General features: G+C 37.1%; 1 protein-coding gene across 1 annotated transcript in view; it reads right to left on the bottom strand.

The window, feature by feature from the left end:
• The window catches only part of LOC100743641 (titin), a 133563-nt gene extending 122130 nt beyond the window's left edge, over positions 1–11433 (bottom strand). Inside the window, 1 exon segment of the mRNA XM_033323400.1 lies at positions 10646–11433. Coding sequence (XP_033179291.1) covers positions 10646–10820 — 175 coding nt within the window. The 5' untranslated portion in view covers positions 10821–11433.
• Positions 11434–13208: the final 1775 nt, after the last annotated feature.

Here is a 13208-nt window from a genome sequence, read left to right as displayed (position 1 = left end):
GCGACGCGTCTCCACCGGCCGGACTACATGCACCTCGACCAATCGCCGTGGACGTTACGCAAAGCCAGTCACTGACCAAAATAAAACAGCTCCAAACGTTGTTATCCCGCCCCTTCTAACCCTCCTTGTCCTTATAGTTGAGCATCTTTCTCTCTTTCTTAGCGGTTGGACAGTCTCTCTGTCTTTGAAAATATTTATAAATGTTTATTGCAAACGACAGTGAAACGTGGGTGGAGTGAATTTGCTCGAAGAAACGACTCCTATGGTTTCGATGAATGTTTAACATGGTGGGATATTCGAGGGTTACTTTTGGTGTTTTTCGTTCATGGTCGATGTAGGTTGATGGTGGTGGATATACATTTTCTGCCTGTTCCTCGGTTGACTGATCGATTGTTGGGTCAGGTTATTGTTTACGACCTCGACTGACAGCCGCTGACGTCTCGATCAGCTGATTTCGAGGGGCGATGCTGTTCTTTTGAATGGTAGGAAGAGCCTCGGTTCTTCGCTTAGCTTCGGTTTGCCGAGGTTTCGCTCTTGTTGGGCAAGTGACCATGCGTGTTATTCAGGTACGTAGGTGAAGAGAATGATTTTTTTAGAAGCTGATCCGCCCAGGTTCGAACATGGTTAGATCGTTATGCAAATTATTTTCTAATATTTTGATGGAGGAAGAGCAATTTTTTAAAGGTCCAGTTTACATTTTATGTATATTCAACGTACTATGTAGGTCATGCTTGATACAAAAAATTGTAAATAGGTGAAAGAGAAGGTTTCTTTGTAACGACTAAACTCTTAAACCGATGTATATATCTGTGTATCAAGTTAGTTTCGTCTTTGATTGAAATATATGAGACCTGTGAACGAAAAGGGATTTTTTAAGGGCTGATCCGTTTGATATACATTTAACACGAAACGAATATTTTTCCTCTAGCAACTTTCGTGCCCTGATTCGTATTTACGTTGAAACTTAATATCATATTTAATTGAAAATATAATAGAAATGGGCGAAGGGAAAGAGTTCTTCTTTAAACGTTAATCTTAGATTTGATGTTTGATCAAAGTACATACTTCTATGTAAGTACTCGTATGCAGATATCTAGTGCGTTTTACGCTATTAAGTAGTTATTCTTAGGTAGGTGCGATCTCTTTAAGCAGTTACAGTTAGCAGGAAGTGACGTGGCTGATTAATTGACATCTGGATGGGCGCATTAACTTCTAGGCTGCTAATTATACAGATGCTTAGTTAAATCAGTAAAATTGGTTTGCGCAATAGAAAAACACTTTACAAGACATTGTTTATTATTATTTTGATCTTAACGAGCTAGTTAAAAAACCTAAGCACAAAGAGAATATGTATATGAATGTAAATTATACGGCTGTAATAAAAATGTAGTTCACTCGAGTAAAGGTGTCAGAATATATTTGAATTCATTTTAGTGTCTGTTAGATTAATCTCTAATTAGCAGTATCAAAATCAAATTTTTAGATAGAAACTAGGGAGAAATCGAACTTGAAGCATCGTAATAAACATCCGACTTAGTTGCTAATTGTAACCTATTAATATATAAATATACATATATATTTATCTTAATATCATCTGTGACCTAATCTAAAACTCAAGCATAAATAAATCCATGAATTTAACATCGTACATGAAACGAATAAATCAGTTCATTCAAGTTGGATATCCTACAACTCGCTTTTTCTAGATTCTACATTACTCCCATTACGGTGTAACTACATACGATATACTAATCGAAATGAATTTATACAACAATCAATGCAACCAATATGAAAGAACTCGTATGCCGAATATCCATTGATTATATAAAATTTGAATTTAATCCAAATTAAATTTTATTTCTCGTTAAAATGTCCTCTGGTAACCAAAACGGTATAACTACACACGGTATACTAATCGAAATGAATTTATGCAACAATCAATGCAACCAATATGAAAGATCTCGTATACTGAATATCCATCGATTATATAAAATTTGAATTTAATCCAAGTTAAATTTTATTCCTCGTTAAAACCTTCGCTGGTAACCAAAACGGTATAACTACACACGGTATACTAATCGAAATGAATTTATGCAACAATCAATGCAACCAATATGAAAGATCTCGTATACTGAATATCCATCGATTATATAAAATTTGAATTCAACCCAAGTGTAAATTTTATTTTTCGTTAAAATGTTCTCTGGTATCCAAAACGAATCATACAAATGACTTCCTTTTTAGTCGAAAGTAAAGTAAGGTTTAATTAGTCCCGTCCTCCCATCTTCGTGAACGCGATATAAATAAATCTCGCAAAGCGTATGCAACCAAGCGTTTCGCCATATTTATTAAACAAGCTGCGTCTCATCGATTCGTTAATGGATCGGTAACTGTTCGAAATTAACGATCGGAACGGCTTCATTTGCGACGTTTCGCCGATTGTAACTTGGCGTTACGCGAAGACCTTAGGTGCCGCTTTATTAATAACGATGATTTAGCATCTCGTCATCAACAGCTGACTTTGTCACGGCTTTCATCGATTACGAATTTCTTAGCATCGTCGGGAGCTTTTCGTATGCAATTTCGTGCGTCCCACGCGCGACCTGTATTCTTTTTAAACATGATACCGCCGTTGGCACTCTTCGAATTCGACTATGCGAGATAGACAGATGTCTGTGTTGGCACACCACGAGTCAATGTCGAGTGCATTGAAGGAACAATAAAGGAAAGATTATCCGTCCGTTGACATTGCTCTGGGACAGAGCAATTTAGCAAATTTTTAGAAGCCACGAACACGCAGTATATCGCGGACATGGCTATTGCTCGAGGATTATTGATGGTTTTAGCGTTATTGGGGTTAATAATTAAAAGTCATTTTAAATCGTAGCTTTTTAATATCCGAGGTTTTTGGGGAATTTTCACCGAGCGTTAAAAAGATCGATCCAAAATCCGTTGCAGGTGATAATTCACGAAACATTTAAGACGAGTTGGAAAATAAATTTTTATTGCTTAAACGAATTGGAGATGTTCGCAGGATCTAGAAATGGCTGAGCCAGAATTTGTTACGGATGATGATTAAGGGAAACGAAGCCACGACTGCTCGTGATTCGAAGATCTTGAAAAAGTCTCGTTGGGTTACGCAATGATTAATGCAAAAATTACAATGCAACATTTTCTTATCTTTATGAAACTTTTTATATACAAATACCTATTTTTTCCGCATCAAAATATGAAAGGATTGTCTCCAATTATCAAAAACTTACTAACAAATACTACAGTTTATACAACATACTACTACTAATTCGTAGCTAATTTTGGTAAACAAGCAAATCAGCTGAACCTTAGTACGTTCGTTAATCATCAAAAACTACAAATACTCTTCATAATAAATATGTATTCCTACTCGAATTAAAAAGAAATTCACAAGGACAACGTCAACAACGTTATCTGTTCAGCAACTGCTTTTTCTTACCGGTAATTACGAACTGTAAATATTTGGAGGTTTGTTGAGATCGAGACGTAGATGACAACCTTTTCGATCTGATACTCGTAAGCTCGTCATCCTCAATCATTCAAGAAATCGTATTTACGATGAAAGAAAGGTCGAAGAATTGTTATGGCAATGATGCGCCGTTTCACGTCAACACGTTTATAAACCCAACTAATTGTCTTCGTGCCCTTGCCAAGCGGTAATTGCATCCGTAAAGCTCTCAAGAATCTCTCTCGTTAAACGCTCGAGCATCGTTACGATCGTGAATCAGCCGCAAAGATATACACGTCCGATATTTTTGGTTTGGAAGTGGAGTTCGAGCTACTTTTCATCGGCCACGAAAATGAGACAGCTGAAACTTATCGACCTTCTGATAAAATTTAGACGGCCGAAAAATTGCTGGACACCAACGAGCGTGAGACGAGTCAACCAGACTTTCGGCGAAATCTGCCAGGACAGCTCGTGCTCGTCGAAAACGTGTCGATGCGACGCGTCTCGTTTTCTCGTTACGCAACTTTCATATTTGCCGTGCGAATTCCGAACGTTTCGCGTTGTTCGAAAATTATCGTCAGATTTTTTATCGACACCTCCGCTTAAATTTCGCTACATTCGAGGAATTTTTTAATTTAATTCAAATGATTTTAGAACTACGATTTAGGTGTCAACCCCTTTTCGTATAATATCGAATTGTGGCTTAGATATCAGCCCTTTGTGTGATTAGCTCTTATAATATGGAATTGCATATGCAATGGGGATCGTAGTTTTGATTCCATAAAGACAAGTTTTGTTACGTGCAAATAGAAATTTTATGCTCTTAGTATCATGGAGAAATATTCTATTTTTTTTTTCAAATTCAGATATTTTTTTATATCTGTACGATATTTATTATGATATTTTATGCAATGTCGTTTAATCTAGTTTTTATAAAAGTAACGTATCATTGGGCATTTTGACACAATTTAAAAAGTAGTCGTAAAAATAATAGACAAATGCAACGGATGAATTGTGGGCTTAACTCTTCACTTTGCATTTTAACTCGATAGAGATGCAGTATATGAGAAGTGGTATGAGAGATTTTTCGCTCACATTTTTGGCTTCCTATCAAGACACACGTCATGTACCTAAGTGGACGTAAGAAGTTCGAAATTCAAAAAGAACAGCAATTACTCGATCGGATATTTCAATCCTCGGAAATGGAGGATGCGTTTCATTCATGAGAATATAAAATTAAGAGCACGGAATATTTTGTAAACCTAATGCTCACGACAAAATTCATTTCCCATTCGAACATCAGTTTTTTCAACCGAGAATCGTTAAAAATAAATTACGTATAAATATCTCGATATTATATTTTGGCACTGTGTTACATCAGAAAATAGTTAAAATTAACTGAGGTATTTTCCAAAGAAAATAATAACAGTATAGCCTAGTACTCTATTTATATTCTGAATAATAACGCAAAGAAAATTACCTTCGTTAATATTTCATTGTCCAAACGCTATAATTGAACTATTAACAGGTATACTCGAACGAAACTTTATCAAGGTAATTTCCAATTTCAATTCTTTTCCATATCGTGCGTACGTAAATTCATTCGATCAAGTCTATTCAGAAGATTCATTAATGCGAACGTAATCGAATAATAAATGTTCGCCTTTGTATATCGCGGCTTCGCGAAACCATCTCACAGTTAAATAATGCGCGATTAACGCGCTTAACGTTAGTTACGTCCTAAGGAAAACGACGTGTACAAGTCAGCGAATATCGTCGATAGCTATGATTTCTATTAAACGATAAAGGCGCAGTTGGCAAAGGTATTGCGGCGGAACTGTTTCGAACGCCGTAAACCGTACGTATTTAAATTCATAGTCGTGACTATAACCGTGACTCGTGGAAAATTACGTTACTTTCTTTACGGTTGTTCCTGCCGCGTGACCGGCGGAAGAAATGCGCAGCCACTTGAAAATTCTTACATCAAACGCGCGCACGCTCGTTCACCATTTTCCCCTCTACGCGAGACGTTTCTCACAATCGCGTCCGAGAAAAAGGTACGTAGGAGTGTTACATGAAATATCGTTCAATTTAGAGATAAAATTTCACGAATGTATAGGATTATGTATGTAGCTTAAAGTTTAAAATATACGTCATCTGAAATGATGTTCGTTTCGTATATTACGTGAACGTAATTCAACGTGCAATGTTTGTCATGATTTTTGTATTAGAAATTATGTTGTATACAAGTATATTTATATGTGTGCATGTATGTTTATTATTTTTAGTTTCATAGGCAAATTCGTTATTTCTGGAATGAAATTACGTATCTGTTTTAATAAAATGTGTAACAGGAAACGTTTAATAAAATGATAGAGCTTGGTAAAATGGAATGCAAAGAGATTAAGATTTTTCCCGAGTATACGTAATTCATTTGGATAAATAATCTAGGAATTGTAATTTAGAGGAAAAGTGGAATAAATTTTATGGCTTTAGCACGTATTTAATACGAAGGAATTTCAAGTAGCACTTATTTTGAAGCACTCTGTATACGTAAATCCACGATGGAATAAATTTCTGTCGTTTCTTATTAGCCCAAATTTATTATCATCTTCTAAATTATTACTTTTGATTTTTATGTGCTTTACGACCTTCGTTATAAATTCCTGATATCCAGAAAATATTTCACGGTACATACGCTACGATGCAACATCTACACTAGTGTATAATTCATAAGTCGTTGGCCACTTATCGTTAGTGTACTTAGACTAGAAATAAACGAATGACGAAGTTATATAACAACGTTGACACTCATCGACTGTGTTAAAAGAACAATTAAATTATATCACATTTTCGATCTATTTTAAATCAACAGATTTCGTTCTTGCGCTCGAATCTTTCAACCCATTAACCGAACTATTCTCTAACAAGAAATCTCTACGATCATAAAATCAGCAACGAATAGATCGATTTTAATCCTTGCAGATGCATATATCGTATAATTCATGTTCATCGAAGTGGAACAGCAAGCGAAAGAAATAAGAGACTCGCGAATAAAGAAATCCTATTCGAAAAATAAAAAAAGACGTTTAAAGCTCTTCACCAACATCGTTAACAACTTGACCTACTTACGAAAAAAAAAAAAACAACTATTTCTTCCAACTAACGAGAAAATATACAAAATCTCCTAGCACAAAAAAATCACACGAATGATATTAAAAGCTTTCCCCAATCAGAACCATCGATCGCATCGAAACACGAATCTTCAATTTAGAAAGCGACAGTAGCCACGAATCTATTGTTCGAGCGGTACACGCAAAAGCAAGGTCGAGGATCGTGGGCGTATTGGAAAGAAGTGGGCATTAATGCTTCTATTGCGGTGATTAAACCGACGAAAATATTCGGAGTGCGAGGCGACCAGGACTTATTTCGGCCAAGTGATTCATGGGGAACGACAAACACGTTCCAAAACCCTTCCACCGCTTTATTCTTTTGTCCCTCGGTGCAAAACAAACCTTAATTCCTCCTTCCTTTCCTTTTTCCCCTCGTGTATCTGGCAACTTCTCGATTTTCGCATGGGATCGCGCAATAAACACAAACGTAACAGCAACGCAACGGTATTTTCATCCCCCATATTGGAACGCCTCCAAACTTGTGTACCTTGGAACTCGCGTAAATTGCCATTTCACCGAGACGCGTTCCATCAATTATCCGTTGCTTAGAATAACGATCCTCGTTCGAGACTCTCAAGCTGCGTGTAATTTAGGTTGGAGAATGTTTCGAAAGAGTTGGAAACGCGAAGGGCAAGTTTCGTACGGTTTCGTATCCTTTGAGGGAAGTTTCGTTGACGTTTTGTTGCCGGCCTGTCAACTCCTTTCCAACAACGTGCGTCAGCGCTCGTATTTGCAGTTCGAGGGTTCAAAGCGAGACTGCTGCACCGTGTTAGGGTTGTTGGAATAATGCGAGCAATATTTTCGTCTTGACAGGAAGTGTACACTACTCGGCAAAAGTTCCGAATCGCTGCGTATTTCGTAGAAACGCGAGTTCCAAGAATTTACGGGAAATCAGCTTACTGTTGTATTGCCGTGGAAAATCTTTTTTGGGACAAGTTTGTCGAAACGAAGGACATTGCTGTCGATATTCGAGTTAGCAATATAGCTAGCGCGAGATTTATTATTGACACGAATAGCATCAAAATTTTGGTGTTTTAATGGAAATCTGACGATACCGTGTCGTAACAAGTAAAGCAACAGAAATGGAAAGATTTTGTTTGAGAAACGAGATGAAAAATAACGTAACTTTGTTTCTTTTGTGGATGATTGTTAAATGTTGGAAAATGCTATCTCTCTGGGAATTTATACAATGATTCTTACTGAAATTAAGAGAGAATGTTTTGTGTTGTTGTTTATTAATTGTCGTCTTGCAACGTCTCTGCGTCGATGAATGTTCAATGATCATTAGCTTCAAGGTAACGGTTAGTCAAAAGGAGATCTCGTGACAGATGCGGTTATCAGCTTTCCGGCGTTTTCTGCTCGACCTTGAAACCTCTGTTATTTGTCTTTTTAACATTCTATTGAACTCAGTTCAAGCAAATATTTCCATACGTTGATCTGGATTGTTATAATCATCTGTAATCCAAGAAAATCGCTCGAATGTTAAATATACAAAATTGATTACGTAACAGTCGACACATTAGTCTACGATAGACAAACAATTACCACGTTTATCGAAAGATACGTATTCATTTGAGAGTATAGTCATTCAGAGTATTATCGTTGTTGGACCGCGTATGTTGATGCAATTTCATCTCTTTGTGAATATAATAGAAATTTCTTCCACCTACTAAATATTATAAGTACCTTATTTTCGATATTTTTCAGCTACATTTTTATATATCTGTTATATATCTGTTATATCTCCATTATATATATGTGCGTGTGTGTTTAGAGATAATTCATTCATACTATTACGTTATGATCGAATAACAAGTTCGTTCATCTTTCCTACTATCGTATAGATTATGAAAAATGTAATAAAAATTATTTGAAAAATATAAAGATACAGCTGTCCAAATATTTTTCAATATGCTGTTCGGAATTTTCAGTTCGAGTTTTTGAGTGAGTTTATTTTGAGTGGCGGACAGGCCCATTGCCTTCTTTAAGAAATTCCGAATTACATGTCCTTCCTGAGCTGCAAACCTAATGACTTCGAGGTCAGGTAAAAAACCCCGGAATAGGACCAGTCGGAAGGGCACGATGGATAGACGAAACCCAACGACTGGTAGGAAGAATCAGCAACGTAGGAGGACAGTTCATCATCAGACATCGTACCGTGCGGGTGAAATACTTTACTCTCAACAAGATCTTACCACCGCTGTGTTCATAACATCAAACCTTACTTCGTACAACAAGTGCAAATACAGTGCTAGATTACTATAACACTCGATCTATTAAAACTCTTCCACCTTGAGCCGTTAAGTCATTCGAGGTACGCGATATCGACCGATCGGTTTGACTTGACCGGTTGCTCTTTAGTCGAGAATTCGCAACATATGAAATTAGTTACTAAATATTTATTTAACAAAATCAGAACTTGTGTGACTCACTTTAGTATATAACATATATAATGGAATAATATAAATAACAAATTATAATTATGAATATTATCAATAGATTCCAATTTATATTAATATTCTATCGTCAATTGTACTTCAATTACAACCACTACACTAAAAACATCTCGTATAAAAAATCTCTCAAACGAACACACATCTATTTTAAATACCAAAAGTTTTTGAAATTGTTAACTTTTAAAATTTTAAACTTTTAAATTTCCCAAAGAAATTCCTAAAGAAGGTGAAAATTTTCCCCTTCAACAATCCGATTTTACCCCGATGTTCTAGCTACTCTCAATTAGTTAAAGAAACACACATCTATTTTAAATACCAAAAGTTGGACTTTTAAAATTCCCATAGAAATTCCTAAAGAAGGTAAAAATTTCCCCCTTCAACAATTCGATTTTACCCCGATGTTCTAGCTACTCTCAATTAGTTAAAGATTATCGAGGAGCACGAATCTCGAGGTAACGAGCGCTAGTGAGATGGGTTCCCCGTGGAAAGTGTGTCTGGCCGAATTTAGAAGCCGCATTTTTTCCCTCTGTTCCTCTCTGTTCCTCCGAGGAAGGAAGGAGAGCACAGACGGCACGCAATCCACGGGCCAATGACAGATATGCCAGCGACGAACGAGCCAGAGGGTCAGACTGGCTGCGATTTTGACAGCTGCCGCGGCAGCGTCTTTGGTTTTTACGCGATCCATGGCCACCCTCTTCGGGGAGGGCGACCCTTAACGAGAGGGACGAAACGTTTATACGGCGCGCGTGCAGGAATTTTCGAAACGTTGGCGTCGAACAACGTGGAAAACTTCTATCTTTAGAGCTCGCGCAGGGGCGGTGCTGTCGCTCGAAAATAGAATATTCGTCGAGGGGATATAGCCTCTGCTAAGAAATCCGACGGTTCCTCCGATTTATTTTTCTACTTCCTTTTTGTTTGTTTCGTTCGCACTGGCCGAATAATTCAAAAGTTATCAGAATTTGTCTTCTGCTGTTCAATTCGTCGAGGAAGAGAAAACGCGAAGGAAAATAGAAAAGGTTAAAACATGGTGGAGGAACTTTCTTTGTTTCGTTCGTCTACCAAATGAATAGAAAAGAAGCTTAAAATACGTAATTAAAAAAAAAAAAAAAATTAGAAGCAAGAAACTTTTGAAATATTCAAAATTCGAATACAGAACTTTGGCTTTAATTTTCTCTTATCTCTCGATGGAAGTAGAATTCTTCTTGTTTCTAGAAAATAGAGTGCTATTGAGGAGGGTATGGCCTAAATTCGACGAACTATCTGTCAATACGCGATCATACGCATGCAAACTAGATTCCTGCGAGGCTATAACCTTGTTAAACGAATCGCGAAATTAAAAAATTGTTAACTATTTAATTTCCGTAATAACGGTATGAACCTGTTCGAATGATTCTAATCGCTGATTCCACGCGTTTTTTAATGTCTCAAATTCTTTCCACTTCGAGGACGAGCTAAGGAAAGAATTCTTTCGACAGGTTTCGAAAGTGGAGCAGATTTCGTGATAATCGTGATCGATAAATCATCACCGAACTGACCTCTCTGCTGACTGGTGATCTGCTGCCGAGTGACCTGTCGTTCGGTCCTCTGTTGCATGTATTGGTGTTGTTGCTGTTGTTGGGTAACAGTTTGCTGTTGCTGCTGTTGCTGATGCATCATCGTTTGTTGTTGCTGCTGCTGTTGCGGCTGCTGCTGTGACGGTTGTCGCTTCATCTTGGATCAATCGAATTAATCCAAGTCGTTGAGGATCGATTATTTCGGTCGATTCTTCGTGGATCGGTCACAAAAATTTTACGCGAAAGGGCTCGAATAATCTCGCCCCACGCTCTTCTTTCTTCTTTCTTTTTACTCCCGTCAACCGAGTTTAAAATACGAAAAACGTCGTACAAAACTTCCCTCACTGGCCACTCAACAACAACAAAAAAATAAAAATCAGAGAAAACAGGTGAAAATTGAAAACCGAGAAAAAACAGATCCAAGGATTATTATCCTTGTTATCCTCGTGTCACTCGCGATTACTCGATTCGAAATAATTGATAAATCCTCTTCTATAACGTGTCTCTCTGGTTCGCCGCTAACTAGAAATCGTCTTCTTCTTCTTCTTCTTCTTCTTTAATCTCTTCTTTTTCTCCTTTAATTATTTAATCCTCGTATTTTCGCTAATGCTTCTAGCTTGCTTCGTAGTATACTTCTTCGTATGTGCTGCCTGAGGCCGCGGCTCACTCCAGTCGGCAGAAGTCAAGTCATCATCAAAAAGTCTTGTCCCCGAGACTCTTTAAACCAAGACGTCGGTCGAATGCGAATTGCCGGCTGATGCCGCTGCGGAAAACGAACACGGCCTTCCACGAGGACGTGGGGCGAATTGGTGGGAGGGGAGAGTTTTAGATCTGTTTAGGGAAAGGGGTGGGGACGTGGAGCGTCTCGACGCAGGCGACGATGCGCGAGAAGAACGAGGACCGAGCGATTGAAATTTTTCACACCCTCGTCACACCGAGAGATTAATCGTACCCTGTAGGAACAGACCCTCCCTTTTCACTTTACTTTCCTATTTCTTCTTCCTCCTTCTCCCTTTTTTTTTTATACCTTCTCCCTCTCCTTTCCTTTCTTTGAATGGAAATCATCACCAAAAATAACAGCTATTTTTAAAGTTTTCAAGTCAAATGTCATCGAGACAAAGATAACACTCGTTTAGATGAAAGACGATGATTAGTAAATCTTAGAGATTTTTCGAAGAATGGAATGATCGAGATATATTAATTTTTAACTAACCAAAAAAAAAAAAAAAAAAAATTGTTCGCCATTGATCATGGTTAACGGAGAGCAAAACATATTTTCATCGTTCGTAATTTTCGTTTTTAAAGATGATCGTTGGTAAAATCAATTAAACTAAAATATCAATTTTTTAACAATGACTTATTTTCATTTGCGTTATTCCCTTTTCATTTTTTTTTCTTGTTTCTTAAAATCGTACGGGGTGTTCGGTAAAGATTGCGTGTATTATGAAATTTGAATATTTATGTTGTATACGTCAATGAACGAATAAAAAGTCACATACTGTGGCCGTAAAGGTACTGGTACGTTATTGTATTTATCATAGTTTATTTATATACTGATCAATTAGGTCCAGGGTATATGAAATTTCTATTTTCTATGCAAATAAACTGTAGAATCTGCATCATTGAAAGGTGAGAGCATGTGCCAATATTTTTACCAGTGTTTGCTGCAACAATTGAAAAGCTCGGAGGAACGGCAACGAAATTTTCAACTCGAAGAGATCGAACAACCTTTCTCCCTATCGGTTTAGTTTTTCCTCTTTATTTCTAATAGAAGAAACAAGGGAAAGAGAAGTCGAAGAGAGAAAAGAGTAGCGTTGGTGACGAAAATAAAAGAATGTTCAAGACTTCCCTAGAGCCACGAAAAAGGGAAGAGACACGTCACGGACGAGTGAATGTTACTCATATCGTTAAGATTATATTTCTCGGATTTTGCCTGACTTTCTGGATTTATTTTTGGGAAACCAGCACTTTTGCCTATGATACGTAGCATACTTTTTTTTTCTGACATGTTCGTTAACATTCTGGTATTAAGCGTGGCTACTTGTAGCGAATGGATCCCGATATTCAGATGATTTACCATAACATGATAAAGGATATATGTGTATGTTGCAAAGCTTTCTGGGAAATCTTGGTATCGAAGAAAGAGCAATGTTTACGACGTTAGAAAATATGTTCGATGAAATTGGATCGTTTTTAGAAACGATAAGACTGTAAGAATCTACAGGATACTTTGAAAAGGTCTAATACGTCTAAAAAGGATACAGGTTCTGTATCTAAATGGAAGAAGAGACAAAATTCGTATAGACGTATCGTTCACGTGCTGTCAGAATTCAAAGATTCGGAACTCTCTTTCTTCCTTTAATTTGAGAAAATTACGATTATCAGCCGCAATAAATTTTAGTAGAAAGTTTGTATGTTGTCCTAAAAAGACTTTTACGATTCTTTCTCTCCAGATAAATACGGATCCTGTGTATTATTTGCTCTACTTATTCATTTTCAGAAAGAAATGTACTTTTCTTACCTTTCCTATTGAGTCTTTCCGATC

This window comes from Bombus impatiens, unplaced genomic scaffold (genome assembly GCF_000188095.3).
Source record: "Bombus impatiens unplaced genomic scaffold, BIMP_2.2 scf_0967, whole genome shotgun sequence".
Taxonomy (NCBI): Eukaryota; Metazoa; Arthropoda; class Insecta; order Hymenoptera; family Apidae; genus Bombus; species Bombus impatiens.
This window is presented reverse-complemented; position numbering and strand designations above follow the sequence as displayed.